This window comes from Erpetoichthys calabaricus, chromosome 5 (genome assembly GCF_900747795.2).
Source record: "Erpetoichthys calabaricus chromosome 5, fErpCal1.3, whole genome shotgun sequence".
Lineage (NCBI taxonomy): Eukaryota > Metazoa > Chordata > Cladistia > Polypteriformes > Polypteridae > Erpetoichthys > Erpetoichthys calabaricus.
In genome coordinates, this window is record NC_041398.2 from 193,421,675 (window position 1) to 193,441,886 (window position 20,212).

Below are 20,212 nucleotides of genomic sequence, written 5' to 3' on the forward strand. Positions count from 1 at the left end.
ACTCAGGTTGTAATATGACCAAGCTGTGCAAGCTTACTGTTAAGAATGCAACGTATAGTTGTACAGGAGAAAAGCAATCTTGCCTCAAATCAATGGCAACCTTTTGTAGGTGTATGAACTTAATTTAAAGTTTAGGTTTACACGGTGCTTTCTTTCTGAAGTACCTGCACTCATGAATATGTCTGTATGCGTCAGTCGTTCAAATCCCCGCGCTTCGCACCGGCGAAGTACTGCTTTGAAATTTTTATTAAGAAGAAAAGAAAACCTTTTAAAATTGAGGGAAAATATACCAATAACAGTTTGTTAAGGATCTGTTTTTTTGTGAAGCTGCCTTCACTCGAGTGATCACTTCGAGCTGACTTGCTGGCTAACCATAAGCGTTACCTGGTAGGTAACCACCCATACAATCAGATTGTGAATCAGACTACAAATGCCGTGAATGTAATTACCCCGATCTACATGCTGTCAAATAAACGAACCACACGCCGTGGCGCAATTTTAGGGGCTTCGCCTCTAGCGCTGACGTCTGAGGTTCGATTCCCGTAAGGGAGTGAAGTGAGTGGGTGGTTACCTACCAGGTAACGCTTATGGTTGGCCAGCAAGTCAGGTAACATCAGCCACGGTGCTTTCAGTTGTGAGAAGCAGATCATAGAATGGATGAAAATAGTTTACTGTCAAATAATGCAAAGAGTACGCGACACGTCTTTCACCCTTATTCTTGGCTCATCAGGCGTACACACTCACTGCACTCGCTTACGGTAATCGAACCTCGGACGTCAGCGCTAGAGGGGCTTCGCAGCGGTGAAGTATTGCTTTTAAATTTTAATTAAGAAGAAAAGAAAACCTTTTTAAATTAAGTCTTAAAAAGAGTTGTAAAGATATTGACAATAAGCTACGCAAACCCACCAAGACATGCAATCGTTTAAATCAAGGCGCGAGTCGAAAAAATACCATCCCATAATATTAGTTAACGATTAACACATTTCTATATGTATTGTAAGCATACAATACAACTGATGATATGTTGCGCTTATTTATCTGGTGTACTGACATTTTTGCGCGTTTAACGGCTGAAATCTAACGTGGTTTGTGCCCTTCAGAATGAAAAGAGTTTGCAATTAACTTTTTAATAAAAGGCGAGCTTTTAAGCCTGAGAAATCACCCCGTAAATGCACACGTTTAATTGCACATGTGTTAATATGTATGCTTACACAGTATTAAAAGACACTCAACAATTACACAGTATTAAAAGACAGTCAACAATTAACGTCATTTACCTTCGTTCCCGCGTTTGACTTGTGCTGTAAATCTCTTCCTCGTTTTCAGTTCACGTGATTACGTAGGAGGCATAATACGTGATGACGCAATACGTGACTCCGCCTCCTCCATTAGAGTATATGGACAAAAAACAGATTCCAGTTATGACCATTACGCGTAGAATTTCGAAATGAAACCTGCCTAACTTTTGTAAGTAAGCTGTAAGGAATGAGCCTGCCAAATTTCAGCCTTCTACCTACACGGGAAGTTGGAGAATTAGTGATGAGTCAGTCAGTCAGTCAGTCAGTCAGTCAGTGAGTCAGTGAGGGCTTTGCCTTTTATTAGTATAGATTTATAATTTTGTAAGGGATTTCAGCCTTTCAATATTTACACAGTACTTTTCCAGAATACTGTTCTACTGAGACTGCTACTTTCCTTAACCGTTCTTCTACTACTTTTAATTTTTCTTATTTCTATTCCATTCGTGCAAATATCTGGATTCCTTCATTTCCATAAACATGTGAGGTTGGGTTCATTACAACAAACACACATGTATAGGTAAACTTCTATAATCTTTATTCTGTGTTGGGTCCTGCCTTTAATTATATTTAGTCCAAGTCTTTCTTTCATAACCCAGATGCGGAAAAAATCCTTAGCAATACTTCCTCCAAAATAGCCTTTTAACTGTAATTAGTTCAATGTCTAGAATTCCAAATACTACTCTATAAGTGTAATTCCTGGCTTGTTCTATTCTGTGCAACTCCTTGCGGCCTCCTGCATTAAATCTGCCCAAGCACAAGTCCTTACAACCTCCTGCACTAAACTGGCCAATGCACAAGAAGAATGTCCCAGCACAGCAAAAGCAATGCTTCAGGGTTTTATGCCTACCAATGTAACTGCTTCCAGTTGTCACGCCAAGCTGGTATATACAGGATTTTAACTGGCCAATTTAGCCTCTTGTTCCACTGGACAAGACGGTGTCCATCAAATCTGAAAACTCAAGTTTCCACTTGTTTGCTGAGACACGCACACACACTCAGTCACACTGCCACACAGTTGGCTTTCTATTACATAGGCATGCAGAGTCACACAGTCGGCTTTATATTTGAATACCCTAGGTTTAGGGCTCATTTCCCTCAGGAACAATCCCTGGATGGGGCACCAGCTCATCACAGGGTAAATATGAGCACATACATACACTAGTAGCATCAATTTAGCATCATCAAATCTCCTGACCTGCATTCCTTTGTAAAGAAACTGAAGCATACAGTACAAAGGAAACCCACCAGGAAAACATTCAACTCCAGGCAGGGGACACCCGGGATATGACACCTTTACTGCTAAGCCACTGTGCTCCCATAGGTTTAATACATGCTTTAATGCATTTCATCATGAAAATTATATCAAGTATACATCCTAGTGTTCTAAAATGTTAAGAGAGCTGTAATATCATGAATGTAATATATTCTGTGTGGCGATCACTGCCTGTGTGCTCCTATCAGCATAAGAGAAAGCCCATTTAAGAAGCGTATTAGCAATTGGGTCAGGGAACATTTAGAATATAAAGCATTTAATGTGCTACTTTAGTTACGATGAAGTTTCAGAAACTCTAGTAAATTAAACATTGATTTTAAGATGAAGTTTACAACGTTCTACTTTAAAAGCAAAATAAACTATTAGATTGAAGTCAAAATCGTTTTTCTATAGTAGGAAACTGAAATTCTGTTGAATTTGTCAATTGCCGCACATTAGAATATGAATATATATTAAACAACTGATATTTAGACAACCAGTATACATCTGGTTATGCTGAAGATTTAGTAAAATTCGTTAAGTTTATTTGTGGTTTTTGACTTAGTTTACATGATTGCTCCAACAGGTAATTTAAATATAAAATTAAGGCAAACTGAAAAAAGAAAACCACAGCTTTCTTCAGAGAATTCTTGTAAAAGACATGTGCAATTCTAAAATTGTTATATTATTTATTGCAATAACTGCCCTTATAAATTCTAAATTCTTTAAATACTTCAGTAAAGTATAATAAACCCAATCTGTGCTGATTTTCAATGTTGTTTATATTGTGTTTCTATTCAAGTGATAAGGTTTTGAGCTGTTCCCTTAATTTTTTATTCTTATTTTTATATTTAATTTTAGTCTTCATCTCTCTGGAATAAGGTTGCCTTATTTACTGCTGCTGGGTAGCCCAGTAGGGATGGAACAGTGTAAGTCATAGCCACACTAACCAGTACCACACCTCAGGTCATCACTGTGACACTAACTGCAGTTATGCACTGGTCAAAGGGAGGATTGCACTTGCATGACTAGTTAAATATTTGTGAGAATTGTTTAAAAATTAAATTAAATAAAAAAATATATTGTGTTCTCTAGACAAAGACTTGCATGTTCTCATTACTGTAAAATGTACTTTTATTTTTGGTTCTTGAGTACTTTTGAAAGCAGATACTTTTTTTACTTCTACTAAAGCATGTTTAAACTGAAATAATACTTTAGTGAAAATAAAAATTTGGCGAAGTACTTCTGCTTTTACTCAAGTATTATTTCTGAGTAATTTTTCCAGCTCTGTTCATATGCATTAGGCTAGATATTTGTGTGAACCCAAATGATAATTATATCAAATTTTATAGTAGTTTCACTGCTACTACATGTCTGGAAAGTATTCCAGATTAATAGTTTTTAATGTATATTATCAATAAATTGTAAATGTAATTAAATATCTACTATTTTTATAACATTTCTAACAAGAGACAAAAATAAACATCATTTACAGTGCATAATATTTATAACACAAAAAAATAACATTTTTTATTAATACAGCTAATGTCATTAATTATGCCAAATTTCCATACAAACTTATACAGTACATTCAAATCAAAAAGTAACAAACACTGAATAGAATAGCATGCTAAGCTAAAAAAGATAGGACCTTGAGAAAAACTCAAAAGCAGAGACATATATAATATTTTCAAGGTGTTTATTTTTGCTTTGTCCTGCCTAGATCAAGTTACTATTTTGTATCTTTTGCTTGGAAAACGTATGGTGATTCAAGATGAAAAGATATGACATTACATTTCTTTATCATTGATTATATACAGATGATGGACCAAAATCTGGAAAAAGAAGACAAGCTGATAAATCTGCCAGCGGGAGGAACAATAGGAATAATAACCGCACAGCAACACGAGTGAGAAATGGCAGAAGAGGTAAAAATATGGACAGCGAGGAAGACGAAGATGAAGATGAAGAGGAAGAAGAAGAGAAAGCTCCAAGACAAAGAAGAGCTAACAGAAAAAAGGTAGCCAAAGACGAAGACAGTGAGGAGGACAGTGAAGATGATCAGCCCAAGAAAAAAGCCAATAAAAAAGCAGAGAAAGAGGAACAAAACAGTAAAGCGAAGCAGTCAGACAAAAATGGGAAAGGAAAGAATAAAAATAAAGATGATGGTGGGGAGAAAAAAAAGAAAAAAAAGAATGACAGCAGGTAGGGCTTCTTCATCTTTTGTAATATTTCCTGGTAAAGGCAATATACCAATTCATATTTAAAAATGTTTTGTTTTAGAGATAATGCTGGTTTTGTCTGTGGGAAATCTACTGTATATGTACACCTTGTCTTCCTTTTCCTGGGGGGAAAATATATTGAAAAGCAGTTACAAAATTAAATATTCTGTGGAATTACAGAATATATCATCTGTGTGTGTATAAATAATTTTTTATCAAAAGATGCTTATAGGTACAAATCTTCCTGCTTAATTAAAAATTCTGTGAAATTATAGAATGTTTTGTGTATTAATAGATTTGTTGATCTAAAAAATGCTTAGCTATTACCTAAATATAAAAATATTTGCCTTTCTGGTGAACAAATACATAACAAAAATGGCAAAGAATAGAGATGTTGTGTCCAAGGTTTACCTACCAATTGTTTTGTTGTCTTTTTTGTTTAGAGAGATACAAATATTTTACAGTAAGCAGTTAAAAAAGTGTTTCTGTTTATGGTTTTGATGCTATTTGTATCATGTGCTGATCCTGTTCCTTCGTTTGGGTGCTGTCTTTTATAAAGGATTTCTGACCGATATTTGCTTCTGTTACACCTATAACCTGCATGTCTTCTGGAGGAAAGATGTTCCTCATGTAATTAATTTCTTTCAAAGAGAGAAAGATAATTGTTACATTTATCGGAAAATGTTTAGAAAAAATGAATGGATGTCAAATGTATTCATAATCACATGGGTGACTATTTGAGATTGACAATGCTTCCTAAAAAAATGAGTACGGGATAAATAGCAATTTTAACTGTGTGTTAAACCATGCTTTGGAATGACATTTCTCAATCACTAATCCAAATCATCATTTGCTTCCGTAGCTCACATAATCTAGGAATGTCCCTTGCTTAGACAATACTGGAATAAAATATTTACTTATGTATCAGACTGTCTAGAAATCATAAAAATCCCCAATCCGCTAACAGTTTTATTTGCAGTTAATGCTTAATAAGAAATTCCTGCTTAATGAAGAATTTATTATGATAACTTACATTACCACTGAAAATCCCAACCCTACTGTAATACAGTACAATAGGAAAAAAATTTCCTAGTTTACTTAATATTGGAAAAAAAAAAAAATTCACCACATGAAGGTCAATCTAATTATTTACCTTGTGTAGAAGAAGACTGTTCTCCTGAGCACCACGTACCCTGTGTGTTTGGTAACTAAGTTTCATTTCAGCCATGCTTGTAACCCTGCCAGTAAGGAAAAGCTTGATTTATGAACTGACAAAAATATGTTACGCAAGGGCTCAGGAAAATGGTTTCTACATGATTCAAACTGGCTTTTCTGTTAAGTTCCTCAAAGTGAATGACTCAGGAAAAAGGTCACAAGGCTGCAGGGTGCAAGTGTAAGACATCTGTCCTGTGATCAGTTTTGGGGAACATAGATAATGCTTAGCTCAGACATTGCTTAACTTACTAATCATGGGATAAAGAAGTATATAAGACTCCCCCTTAATTTTCATCGGGGTTCAGAAGAGCCCTGCTTCGACAGACTGTGCTCTCTGAATCTCTGCTTCCTGTGACTCCGAGTGTGAAATAAAAGAGAACTAACAAAATACTACTGGCCTGCTGTCAAGTCTGCAATTTCTTTTGCCCACACTTGTCAGGAATTTCTCTTCAATTAAGGAAGCAAATTATTGCTAGCCTTTTAGATATTTCAGTACCTCAGAATCTATGATTACCTCAGATTAAATTTTTGTTTCTTTGTTCACTGTGAGGTGAATACGTATAGTAATACAGTATATATCTTAGAAATCTGTACTTCATATGCATTGCAAAAAAACACTGATATAAATAAAATAATTTAAAGATAAAAAGGTTAGTTTTGAAAAATGTAAAAGATTTGGTTCCCATTTTGGAATTTCTGTTATGGTTTTGTTATAGTTATACACCCAACCTGTGAAGAATACAACTAGACACCTTGACAATGTATTTTGTCTTTGACTTCAACTTAGACTGTACTGAAAATCTATTTTTAATTTGCTGTCTGGCTCCCTTGAAGTCTTACTAGACCCTTATTGACTTTTTGTTCTTTTAGGAGTTATCCTACATGTCATATCCATGATCAGTCTTGTGCAATTTCCCTTGTTTCAAGACTAGCTCAAGCTGAATTTTGTTCAACTGGACAAAAATGTTTTATTGAATAATTTAACACACGGGAAAGATGAAGAAAAATGAATTCCAGAGCTCAAAAAACAAGCCCTGCAAATGTTTCTATCATATTTTTTATCATAATTATTAATGTTACTTTTATTGCAGCTCTTCTGCCTCTGACTCAAACTCTTCAGATGAAGAATCTTTGTCAGAGGGTGAAATGGCAAAGCTCATGGAAGAAGTTGAAGAAAAGAAAAAGCTTATTTCAAACATGAGGAACAAACCTTGGCGCATGAAAAGAAGACTGCATGCTCTGAAGTAATATTTTCAACTTAAAATATTATTTTATCAGTGTGCATAGCTTCACATTAAACTGCCTATTTTTAATCTTTGAATTTCAGTATATTCAGTATATATGATTAACTAAGTTTGGTTTACCCCATTTAGGGGTGGAATGTTGATTCTCAATAAGTAAGTATACTGTAGATGTGAATCAGTATGTAGTGGCAAATTCAAATTGATTCATTACTCTGCTCTCCTGTTCATCTCAGATAGCAGATTCAATGTACTGTAAAATTTATGTCGTGATGCCCCTATTACCTGACAATGGCAGAAATGTGGGTTCATGAACTGGCAAAAAAAACCCTTTATAAAAAGCAGATTGATGTCATTTATCTTTAAATGTAAAATGTTTTATTTGACTGCAGTAGACTGGCTCCTTGTCCAGGGTTGTTTCTCACTTTGCACCAAATGTGATCGGGAGGTTCTGGCCCTGCTGCAACCCTGAACTGGATTAAGCTGGTTTAAGAAATGATGTATGTATTTATGCATTTTTTATGTGAATATTTCAATCAATTGAGTAATCTGTCAAAATAGATTAATCCCATATTTTCTAGACTGTAAATCTGTTCTTTTTTTAATATAAGTCAGTTACAAGTGAGCACATGAAGTCAAAGGCTTGAATGGATATTAATAATAGTTTATTTAGACAGACGGATATCAGCAAGAGTGAAAGGGAAGGTCTACAGGACGGCAGTGAGACCAGCTACGTTATATGGGTTATGGCGGTGGCACTGACCAGAAAGCAGGAGACAGAGCTGGAGGTAGCAGAGTTAAAGATGCTAAGATTTACACTGGGTGTGACGAGGATGGATAGGATTAGAAATGAGTACATTAGAGGGTCAACTCAAGTTGGACGGTTGGGAGACAAAGTCAGAGAGGCGAAATTGCGTTGGTTTGGACATGTGCAGAGGAGAGATGCTGGGTGTATTGGGAGAAGGATGCTAAGGAAGAGGAAATGAGGAAGGCCTAAGAGGAGGTTTATAGATGTGGTGAGAGAGGACATGAAGGTGATGGGTGTAACAGAACAAGATGCAGAGGACAGAAAGATATGGAAGAAGATGATCCTCTGTGGAAACCCCTAATGGGAGCAGCTGAAAGAAGAAGAAGAAGAAGAAGAAACAGTAGATGATAGTCTTCTATTTTAACTCCAAAGATAATCTCATTCAGATTCCAGAGTTGGAGCAATGTGAGGCAGGAATGACGGCTTACATATGTATATAAAAATGCACTATCCAAAATAGTTTTTTAGATTATGCAAAATCAAGCACTCATGGTCTACTAACTTAGTCAATCACATTACATCCATGTTGAGTTGAGGAATATTTTTGAAATGTCAAAACATTTTGTTTAATTGGGTGTCCTTTTTATTTCTCTTCTTATAAGAAGTTCTGAAATATTTGTATTTTTTAAGAAATACTTAAATTTCCTTTGCCGTTTTCATTTTAATTCACCATTTTCTATAGAGTTTTTGCGTTAATCATATCCAAATGCTGACAACACTGAAAGTTCAAGGCAAGCAATTACTTCAGTGTCATATTCACTTGTCTGCTCATTTGTAGGATTTGTTTGGTCCTGCACTTGCACTGTTTATTGCTAATCACTGTTACATAGGTACAGTTAAGGGAGCAAACTCTATAGAAAAGAATAAATTAAGAATAAAATGGCAAAAGAAATGTAAGTATTTAAAGTCAGGACAAATAATTAAATAATTATGAATTTCTTAGAAATATTTCAACACCAGAAAACTAAACAATAAAATCAAATAAAAGAGAATAAGAATAATGACTGTGTAATTAATTGGGTGAAATAAAAACTTGAAGCTATGGGGTCCCCTAGGACTGAACTTGAAAACCAGTTCTTAACCTTTAATAATGACAATTATATTAAAATATAGCAGTCTTATTGTTTTTATTTTGGATTTTTGCTTTGTTCTTTAGGTGAAACAAGAAATTAGAGTTGAAATGTTCTTCAGTATGCAGAATTCTTATTTTATATCTCTAATATATATATATATATATTTTTTTTTTCTTTCCACATTAACTTTTGTTTTAGAGAAGCCCAGACCTTTGTGGAAAAGTTTGAAGGGGCTTTGGGTAAAGGTAAAGGAAGAAAATTTTATGCTTACAAAGTAATGATGACAAAGGTACATTTTAAAAGATTGTTACATTACTTTATATATTCATTTAAAGATGTTAGTTGTTCATAGTTTAAAATGTATTTTTGTTTTCTGGTGTATTTTAAAGAAATGGATCAAGTTTAAAAGAGATTTTGAAAATTTTAAGACTGCTTGCATCCCTTGGGAAATGAAGATTAAAGAGGTTGAAAGTAAGCATATCTCCAAAATAATTTTTACTAGAATAACTTAATCCATTATCCAACCCGCTATATCCTAACTACACAGTCACAGGGGTCTGCTGGAGCCAATCCCAACCAATACAGGGCGCAAGGCAGGAAACAAACCCCAGGTAGGTTTCCAGCCCACCGCAGGGTGCGCACACACAGACACACACACCCACACACCAAGCACACACTAGGGACAATTTAGGATCGCCAATGCACCTAACCTGCATGTGTTTGGACTGTGGGAGGAAACCGGAGTACCCGGTGGAAACCCACACAGACACAGGGAGAACATGCAATTTCCACCCGCACTGGCCAAGCAGGGACGACCTGGGTTCACTTCCCGGGTCTCCTAACTGCGAGACAGCAGCGCTACCCAAGGATTTGCTGAGCAGCCATGAGTCGAGGTAATTCTTGGTAGCAAAAACCAATCAGATCGCTTTCTGCTATCAAAATTCTATCAAGAATTGAAAGCTCAGGCCACTCGCAGCCCGTATCAGCTACCAAGAATTGACCATTCACAACCCATTTCGGCTGCCAAGAATTGGCCGATGACGGCACAGTCAGCTACCAAGAATTGGCGAATCACGGCTCGTGTCGGCTACCAAAACTCGAAAAGGGCGGGCCAACCTCTTGTCAGTTAATGTATTCTGCAAAAGCTTGTTCGAGTTGGCACACAGATGCTTTGCGATTTGTGTTTCATTTTGAACTTTATAAAAATGTTACTCACGAGTGTCGGTTTGTGCAGATATATATTTACATTTATGTACACATTTTTTGAATGATTTTTTAAACATTCTTGGTGCAGTTTATTACATTTATTAAATGTGTGCAAAACATGTAAAGACAGATATAATAATGTATAAATATAATAAACATTGAATTGTATAATCATAGTTTAATTTTTTATACTTAACACTAATTTCACAAATCATTCATATCAATGGTAATACATAATAATAATAATTATAGTTATTACATTGATGTTATAAAATATGCTTATAAAATAAACCTACACTTTTAATACTCAGACGATTCTAATCGTGCTGTAGAAGAGCATATATATATATATATATATATATATATATATATATATATATATATATATATATATATATATATATATATATATATATATATATACAGTTAGGTCCATAAATATTTGGGCAGAGACAGCTTTTTTCTAATTTTTGTTCTGTACATTATCACAATGAATTTTAAATGAAACAACTCAGATGCAGTTGAAGTGCAGACTTTCAGTTTTAATTCAGTGGGGTGAACAAAACGATTGCATAAAAATGTGAGGCAACTAAAGCATTTTTTTTAACACAATCCCTTCATTTCAGAGGCTCAAAAGTAATTGGACAAATTAAATAACTGGAAATAAAATGTTCATTTCTAATACTTGGTTGAAAACCCTTTGCTGGCAATGACAGCCTGAAGTCTTGAACTCATGGACATCACCAGATGCTGGGTTTCCTCCTTTTTAATGCTCGGCCAGGCCTTTACTGCAGCGGCTTTCAGTTGCTGTTTGTTTGTGGGCCTTTCTGTCTGAAGTTTAGTCTTCAACAAGTAAAATGCAGGCTCAATTGGGTTAAGATCAGGTGACTGACTTGGCCATTCAAGAATTTTCCACTTCTTTGCTTTAATAAACTCCTGGGTTGCTTTGGCTGTATGTTTTGGGTCATTGTCCATCTGTATCATGAAACGCCGCCCAATCAATTTGACTGCATTTAGCTGGATTTTAGCTGACAGTATGTCTCTGAACACCTCAGAATTCATTCGGCTGCTTCTGTCCTGTGTCACATCATCAATAAACACTAGTGTCCCAGTGCCACTGGCAGCCATGCACACCCAAGCCATCACACTGCCTCCACCATGTTTTACAGATGATGTGGTATGCTTTGGATAATGAGCTGTTCCACGCCTTCTCCATACTTTTTTCTTGCCATCATTCTGGTAGAGGTTGAACTTGGTTTCATCTGTCACAAAGAATGTTTTTCTAGAACTGTGCTGGCTTTTTTAGATGTTCCAATCTAGCCTTTCTATTCTTGAGGCTTATGAGTGTCTTGCACCTTGCAGTGCACCCTCTGTATTTACTTTCATGCAGTCTTCTCTTTATGGTAGACTTGGATATTGATACGCCTACCCCCTGGAGTGTATTGTTCACTTGGTTGGCTGTTGTGAAGGGGTTTCTCTTCACCATGGAAATGATTCTGCGATCATCCACCACTGTTGTCTTCCATGGACGTCCAGGTCTTTTTGCGTTGCTGAGTTTCTCAGGATGTACCAAACTGTAGATTTTGCCACTCGTAATATTGTAGCAATTTCTCGGATGGATTTTTTCTGTTTTCGCAGCTTAAGGATGGCTTCTTTCACCTGCATGGAGAGCTCCTTTGACCACATGTTGTCTGTTCACAGCAAAATCTTCCACATGCAAGCAACACACATCCAATAAACTCCAGGCCTTTTATCTGCTTAATTGATAATGACATAACGACGGACTTGCCCACACCAGCCCATGAAATAGCCTTTGTCCAATTACTTTTGAGACAGTAAAACTATTTTCAACCATTCTATGATCTGCTTCTCGCAACTGAAAGAGGGCACCGTGGCAGATGTTAGCCGACTTGCTGACCAACCACAAGCATTACCTGGTAGGTAACCACCCATACAATCAGGTTGTGATTCAGACTACGAATGCCATGAATGTAATTACCCCGATCTACATGCTGTCACATGAACGAACCACACGCCGTGGCGCAACATTAGGGGCTTTGCCTCTAGCGCTGACGTCCGAGGTTCGATTCCCGAGAGGGAGTGCAGTGAGTGTGTACGCCTGATGAGCCCAGAATTAGGGCGAAACACATGTTGCGTACTCTTTGCATTATTTGACAGTAAAACTATTTTCAACCATATATATATATATATATATATATATATATATTTACGGAAGAGTATTAATATGGAAGAGTATTAAGGCGACAGTGAAAAAAAATATATATATATGCTGTCCTACAGCACGATTAGAATTGTCTGAATATTAAAGGTGTAGACTTATTTTATAAGCATATTTTATAACATCAATGTTAATATAGAGTATAGTTATAATTATTATTATTCTGTATTACCAATGATATGAACGATTTGTGAAATTAGTGTTAAGTATAAAAAATTAAATTATGATTATACAATTCAAAGTTTACTATATTTATACATTATTATATCTTTTTGCACATTTTGCAAACATATTTAATAAATGTAATAAACTGCACCAAGAATGTTTAAAAAATCATTCAAAAAATGTGTACGTAAATGTAAATATATCTGCACAAACCGACACTCGTGAGTAACATTTTTAGAAAGTTCAAAATGAAACAAATCGCAAAGCATCTGTGTGCCAACTCGAACAAGCTTTTGCAGAATACATTTACTGACAAGAGGTTGGCCTGCCCTTTCCAAATTTTGGTAGCCGACACGAGCCGTGACTCGCCAATTCTTGGTAGCTGACCGAGCCGTCATTGGCCAATTCTTGGTAGCCGAAATGGGCTTGTGATTGGCCCGAGCTCTCAATTCTTGGTAGAATCTTGGTAGCAGAAAGCGATCTGATTGGTTTTCGCTACAGAGAATTACTTCGACTCATGGCTGCTCGGGAGCACCACCGTTAGAATAACTTGTAAAATGATTATTTTTTTCATATAGGTAATTGTGGCACTGAGATTAAAACAATATGTGTTCCATCTTTTCAAATATAAAGCTTCAAAAGTAGTGGGCCATTACTGTTCAACAGAATAGGGGTGGTTGAAAGCTTTATACTGTATATCACTTTGTCCTGACTGATGGCAACAATGGACAAAGCAAATCAGTATACAGTAGTATTGACTAGTTACGTGGTTGTTTTGATGTATGAAGTTGTTATTGTCTACACCTTCGACTTGTAACAAAAAAAAATCACACATAATCTCTCTAGTACTAGCATGGTGTCTTCAAAATTATGCTTTATTTTCTCTGCCCACAGCCTCTTTATCCTTTTTTTTTCCTTCTACTTCTAAGCCTAGTGTCAACCTATGACCCCCAGGAGTCAAAGCAACCACGGACTTTTACCCCATCAGAAACTTTAACTCTGTCTGAGAGGACTTTAGCCCCTTGTCCTTGTTTCAGAAGGGAGTTTAACCCTTCCGGAGGAGACTTTAACTCCTCTTCCTTGCTTGGGTTGAATAATTTATTGTTGTGATTTCTGTTTTAGGTCATTTTGGATCTTCGGTTGCATCCTATTTTATATTTCTAAGGTGGATGTATGGAATGAACTTGGTTCTTTTTGGTTTAACATTTGGGCTTGTTGTGATTCCAGAGGTAAAATATACTTTTGAATGTAAAAACCTGTTTTAATTCTAATAACAGAAAATTTCAGTGTTAATCTCTGTATAAAAAAAAATGAATTTTTATTACAGATTCTGATGGGTTTGCCTTATGGAAGTATTTCCCGTAAAACAGTGCCAAGAGATGAGCAAGACACAGCAATGGATTTTTCTACGCTTTGGGACTTTAATGTCAGTAGGTTTACAAGATGCAAATACAACTGTTTGGAGATTACTTTTGAGAAAACTGTTATACGTTTCGTTATGTAGTATTTAGTTTTTTTATATCCATATTCCTTCTGAATAATGATATTTAAATTTATATAACGCACTACCTTTTACAAGTCCAGAACGCAGCACACATTTTTAAAGACACAAAATACTACATTCAACATACAACCTACTACATACTACTACATACAACGTAACATAAAAATGCAGAATGTCATAGATAGAAATGCACCTTTCTATATACATATGTAAACATATGAAGACTTTTTACTTTACTAACAGTTATTATATCTGTTCTTGGCCATGTTTTTCAAATTTCAGTACTACTGTATATAATAATTAATTGTTCTATTTATAGTCTTAAAATAAGACTAATAAATAAATATAACATTTAAAGTATTGGCAAGAGGAAACCATTCAGACTAAAAGCTTTTAATAATTAGTGGATAAATGATGTAGTCTCTTACACAGTTGTTTCTTTATAATTATAGGGTCACTGTGAAGAATTTGAAAAGGAAATTCATTCTGTGGTCCTACTTATTTCTTACAGAAGTTCTTTCTTTTTTCCATGTTAAATACTCTTTATTAATGCTTTAAACATAAGGAATACCAAGTCAAGGAGACTATGTATAAGCTGAATAAATTGTCTCTTGTTAAAGTGCCTTGGTAGAGATTGTCATATTTTATATTTTTCTGCCATCCGTAAAATGTATTTCCATGTAGACCTTTTACTGTCTTGAACCTTAATTACAGCCTATGGTAGGTGATTAACATTATAAAATTCATGTCTATCTTGTGAAAGATATCTACATCTATTGCTGGTATAAAAACAACATGAGCACTGTTACTTGCATTTGGAAATGCATAAACATGAAAAAAATCATTTAAAAGTTGCCATAGCAGGTTAAAACATCCAAAGATAGAAATATGTACTGTACTGTAGATTTGGTTGTGCAAGTTAGCAACTGTGGTATACAAGCTATGAATACATTATAAGTGTAAGGTGCCAGGTAAATTGCACAAGACTGGTCTGTTTTAACGACTAGCATATACAGTTTTAAATATTTAAATATTTTGAAGGCTTAATTTGGTAGGTTCCTTCTGTTTACAAAAATAAAATTTCTTGTGCTTAAAGATGAAGAGTTTCACTATCTTTCATTACAGTTGGATGTGTAATTTGTTTATTGGTAATTTATAATCTGTGCACCTTTTAATTGCAAAAATTGTGGAAAACAGTTTTCTGTTGTATTTAAATGTTGATTTGTGTAGTGTATTACACTTGTTTTGTATGCATTTAACACTGAATCAAATACATTTATCTATATTAATTTTACTTTATTTTTGTTAACAGGGGTATGCTAAATACTCAGTGCTTTTCTATGGCTATTATAACAATCAACGTACAATTGGCTTCTTGAAATACAGATTACCTTTGGCTTATTTCATGGTTGGAATTGGCACTTTTGGATACAGCTTGATGGTTGTTATACAAACGTAAGTGTTGGCTTTCAGCTTATTTGTCCGCCATACGACACATCTTAAAGTAAATTTGCATTAAGTGTAACAAATGCACTATATTGCGCCTGACCCGATACAGATTGGACATGGGAGGCACGTATAAAAATAAACTTATTTTCTTCAGCTGGAGGGCACGTCTTGCCCGTGTCCCCCAGCCACAACACAGATCCCAAACACAAGCACTAAAACCAAAACACTCCTTTCTTCTACCACCACTCCTCCACAAGCTTTGTCCTCCTCCTCTCAACTCTGGCCACTGAGTGGGGGTTGCTGGCCACTTTTATTGGGCACCCGGAAGTGCTCCAGGTGTTTGATTGCATTCGGCTGCACTTCCGGGTGTGACGAAACTAATGCCCAGAAGGGTCCAGCAGCTCCTGCTGCGGCACCCCCTGGCGGCACCTGCGCAACCCATCAGGGATGTGGAGAATTCCATCCCCCATGGAGTCCTGCGGGAGGCTGAGGCACCACTCCAACCCAGGGGGGTGGCCATCCAGTGCCCAGGGGGAGGTATTGAACTGTCCAGGGCTGCTCCCCCTGAATATATAGTGAAGGGGCGGCCCGGCCAGGCATGGGACCCGGCCGTCCGCCACATAAGGTATTCTTTTATGTTAATTATGCCTAAAACAACCTGGAGGTGAGGAAGCTATTTTTTTACTCTGTTTTGTAACCTATCTCCAAGTCATTTTCAACATTTTATTTCGCATTAAATGAAACACCCAGGCTATAAAATAGTAGTAAGTTTGTATGACATTAAGAAAATGTAAAACCTTTAGAAATGTGAAATGTGAAACATAAATTATCATGTCATTTATTTATTTATACAGAATATTATTTAATATGCGGATTGCACATATTAATGTGTAGCTTATATTTTACAGATATTTGTAATCTACAACTCCAAATCAGAAAATGTTGGGCCAGTATTGAAAATGCAAATTAAAAAAAATAAAAAATGAACTGATTCTTAAAATTTACTTTTTTTTTTTTCATTGCAGACAGTATAAACCCAAGATATTTCATGTCTTGTCTGGTCCGCTTCATTTGATTTCAAATCAAAAAATCAAAATCTTTATTGTCATTATAACAATGAGACATTGTACAACGGAATTTAGGTTTGTTAATATACATACATTCCTGGTTTTTCGGCCTCCAAAAAGTGGTGACAATAAAGCATGTACCAATTTGTAATGTCGCCATTACGACACTTAAACAATGTTTTGGCACTAAGGAAGCGATAAAGTGATTCATGGGTTATTTTGTCCCATTCTTCCTGGAAAGGGGCATTTTATGATGTGCAACACTACGGGGTCATCGTCTCATTTTTCATTTCAAATTTCTCCACACATTCTCTATTGGAGACAGTTCAGGATTGCAGGAAAGCCAGTCCAGTACCTGTACCCTCTTCTTTCTCAGCCATGCCTTTGTAATGTGTGCAGAATGTGGTTTTGTATTGTTTTGTTGAAAAATGCATGGACGTCCCTGGAAAAGATGTTGTCTTGTAGCAGCATATGTTACTCTGAAATCTCAATGTACCTTTCTGCATTAATGCTGCCATCACAGAAGTATAAATTACCTTTATCAAGGGCACTGACACAACTCATGCCATGACTGACCCTGGCTTTTGGACTTGTTGATAACAGTTTGGATGGTCCTTTTTGTCTTTGGTCAGGAGCACATTTCTTCCAAATAAGATATGGAATACTGATCCGTCTGACCACTATACACTTTTCCTCTGTGTGATGGTCCACCCCAGATGCCTGTAAGCCCAGAGAAGTTGACACCGCATCTAAACTTGATTAACATAAGGCTTCTTCATTGAATATTAAAGTTTTAAGTAGCATTTGTGAATGCAACTCTGTATTGTTGTGCTTGACAAAAGTAAACAATCCCCTGCCCATGTGGTTATACTAGCAATTGATAAGTGAAGGCTCTTGATGCAGTGCTGTCTGAGGCATCAGAGATCATGGGTGTACACTGAAATTCCTCCAGAGTCCTTGAATTGTTTAATGATATTAATGTGCTGTAAAGGGAGAAATATGCAGATCCCTTCCAATCTTTCTTTGAGGAACATTGCTTTTAAATATTTCATTAATTTTCTAACACAATTGTTGTCAAACTGGAGATTCTCTGCCATCTTTGCTCCTCTAAGACTCAGCCTTTCGTGAAAAATGCTTTTGTATGAAATTGTGATTACAATCATCTGCCAAAATCACGTTGAAATCACATCATAATTTATTTTTTACCTCATTACTGGCCCTAATTTGTCCCCATCCCAACTTTTTTTATAATGTTCTGCAGGCCTGAAATGCAGGAATGGATGTATATTAAGAAATTAAATGAATTTGACCAGACAAAACATTAAATATTTTGGGTTCATACTGTGTTGAATGAAATAAAAGTCAAAGTAAATTTAAGAATCACTGCATTTTTTTTTATCTGCATTATCCATACCGGGCCAGCTTTTTGTGATTTGGTGTTGTATATATACAGTATATATTGCAAAGTTGACTGACTGACTGACTGACTGACTGACTGACTGACTGACTGACTCACTCACTCACTCACTCACTCACTCACTCACTCACTCACTCACTCACTGTTTAACAAAAACATTTTATCCCTTATTTAAAAAGTTGAAATTTGGCAGGATGGTATATCTAAGTCAGTAGGTATCCACTAAGTGAGGACATTTCTATATATGAGTATTTAGGGGTAACCACCCCACATCATTCACAAACTACCCCAAAATCTCAAAAATACTTTAACAGATTTGATTGAAATTTGGTGATGTTATAGAAAAAAGAGTATTAGTCGACACATTTTATGTTGTCAATAAATTAACTTGTTGATATTTATTAACATTATGTTAACTTACATGTTCTCAGCTGCTTTGAAAGCATGCTTTCTACAAATGAAGGATGCAGCAGAAGTGATTGACAGGCCACACTAATAGCACCAATAACCAATAGGATGGACAGATGACTGAAGATGGGGTGGTGTCCTGAACAGGAGAAAAAGAGACTTGACCACATTGTAAAATTAAATGAGTTTGGCAAAGCTCAAGGAAGAAACAAAGCTCAATGGTTGGCAAGTGCCATTTTTTGCTGCTGATTATCAACACTCTTAGTTATGTACCAGCTCTCATTTTAGTTAAATTTTCTGCTCCATCAACCTTCAGCCCCTGGTCATAGCACTGAAAACCAATGCCAATAGCCTTTTGTTTATAGTGGTGCAAACTCCAAGAGAGAACTGGTGGTCTTGTGGCATACACACACTGTGTGACTCAATGGAGCGTTTTACCCATTAAAAAAACACGATGGGCACAGGCTTCTTAAGATGTCAATAAAGAAAAGAGCTGCATTCCTGACATTTGTTCCTATATGATATTTTGATTTAGAAAATGTGAAAATGTTTATGACAATGGCAAGACAATGAAATTTGATAGTGACATCAGAAAATTGGGTCATGTGTGTTTCTGATCGTATGACAGCCCAATTGTAAGATGCAATAGTACATTGCATACCCTCTCATACTTCAACTTCAAGCTCAAATTCTAGCCAGGTCTGAAAATCAGTCAACAACTACAAATCAGGCTTAAATTTGTGCCAAAATTGTACAGTGTATGCCCAGCATTAGAGAGTGGCACATGAATTTCTAAAAGGGAAGTGATCCTTGCTATTCACATTAATACATCAGTGTAAAACATAGGGAATTATATGTATCAACTCCTAGCACTACATTGCATAATCATTCACATTTGCAGACTTTAAAGGGGTACTACAATCAGTGAAAAACAGGGAAAGAAGTATTGCACTCGAGTGAACAGTGTGAACAAATGAAAATAGTAATCATCTAATAATGATAATAATATACTCAAATTCCACATTATTTCTATGGATTACCCAATTCAATTCAAAGGAACACACTTTCCAAACTGACCATCAACAAAAGCCATTTTACTAGGCAAAACAGAAAAAATTGATCTAACGTAATAATGTTTTCATCATTGTATATAACATGATTAAGAGTAAGTAGCTCTAATAACCTAATAATATTATTACTTATCTGATGCTTTTATCCTAGGAAACTTACACCATTTGAGATACAATTGGTTGTATTTGTTTTGATTTTCCATTCATAGCACAGGCAGGTGATGTGAGTTGCTCATGGTCACACAGTGTCAATAGCAGGATTTGAACCCACAGCCTCAGACTTTGAAGTCCAAAGCCTTAATCACTGCAGACTATCACATTGCCTTCCAATAATATTATCCAGAAAAGCACTTAGATGCATAGTATTTTCGATACAACCGATTAAGCAACAGCACTGTAACTGACTCCCATTGTCTTATGAAATTTCTTGGGAAAGTTAGGTATATCATATTTTATAAATTATTATACATTATTCATGCATTACATGCACTATTAAAAATACAGTTTTAGGTTTGCAAAACTGCTTACATGTTCTTGGAGGTTGTGAGAGCCAAATGAAGACTCTTTCATTAGTAACT

At 35.8% G+C, this 20,212-nt stretch overlaps 1 protein-coding gene across 1 annotated transcript in view; it reads left to right on the top strand.

Annotated features, from left to right (window-relative positions):
- The first annotated feature begins 4,422 nt into the window (after positions 1-4,422).
- Positions 4,423-20,212, top strand: part of LOC114652851 (transmembrane channel-like protein 2-A) — a 71,114-nt gene continuing 55,324 nt past the window's right edge. Inside the window, exons 1-7 of the mRNA XM_051928570.1 lie at positions 4,423-4,755; positions 7,079-7,231; positions 9,308-9,398; positions 9,499-9,580; positions 13,842-13,948; positions 14,047-14,145; positions 15,536-15,678. Coding sequence (XP_051784530.1) covers positions 4,487-4,755; positions 7,079-7,231; positions 9,308-9,398; positions 9,499-9,580; positions 13,842-13,948; positions 14,047-14,145; positions 15,536-15,678 — 944 coding nt within the window. The 5' untranslated portion in view covers positions 4,423-4,486. The remainder of the gene's footprint in view (positions 4,756-7,078; positions 7,232-9,307; positions 9,399-9,498; positions 9,581-13,841; positions 13,949-14,046; positions 14,146-15,535; positions 15,679-20,212) is intronic.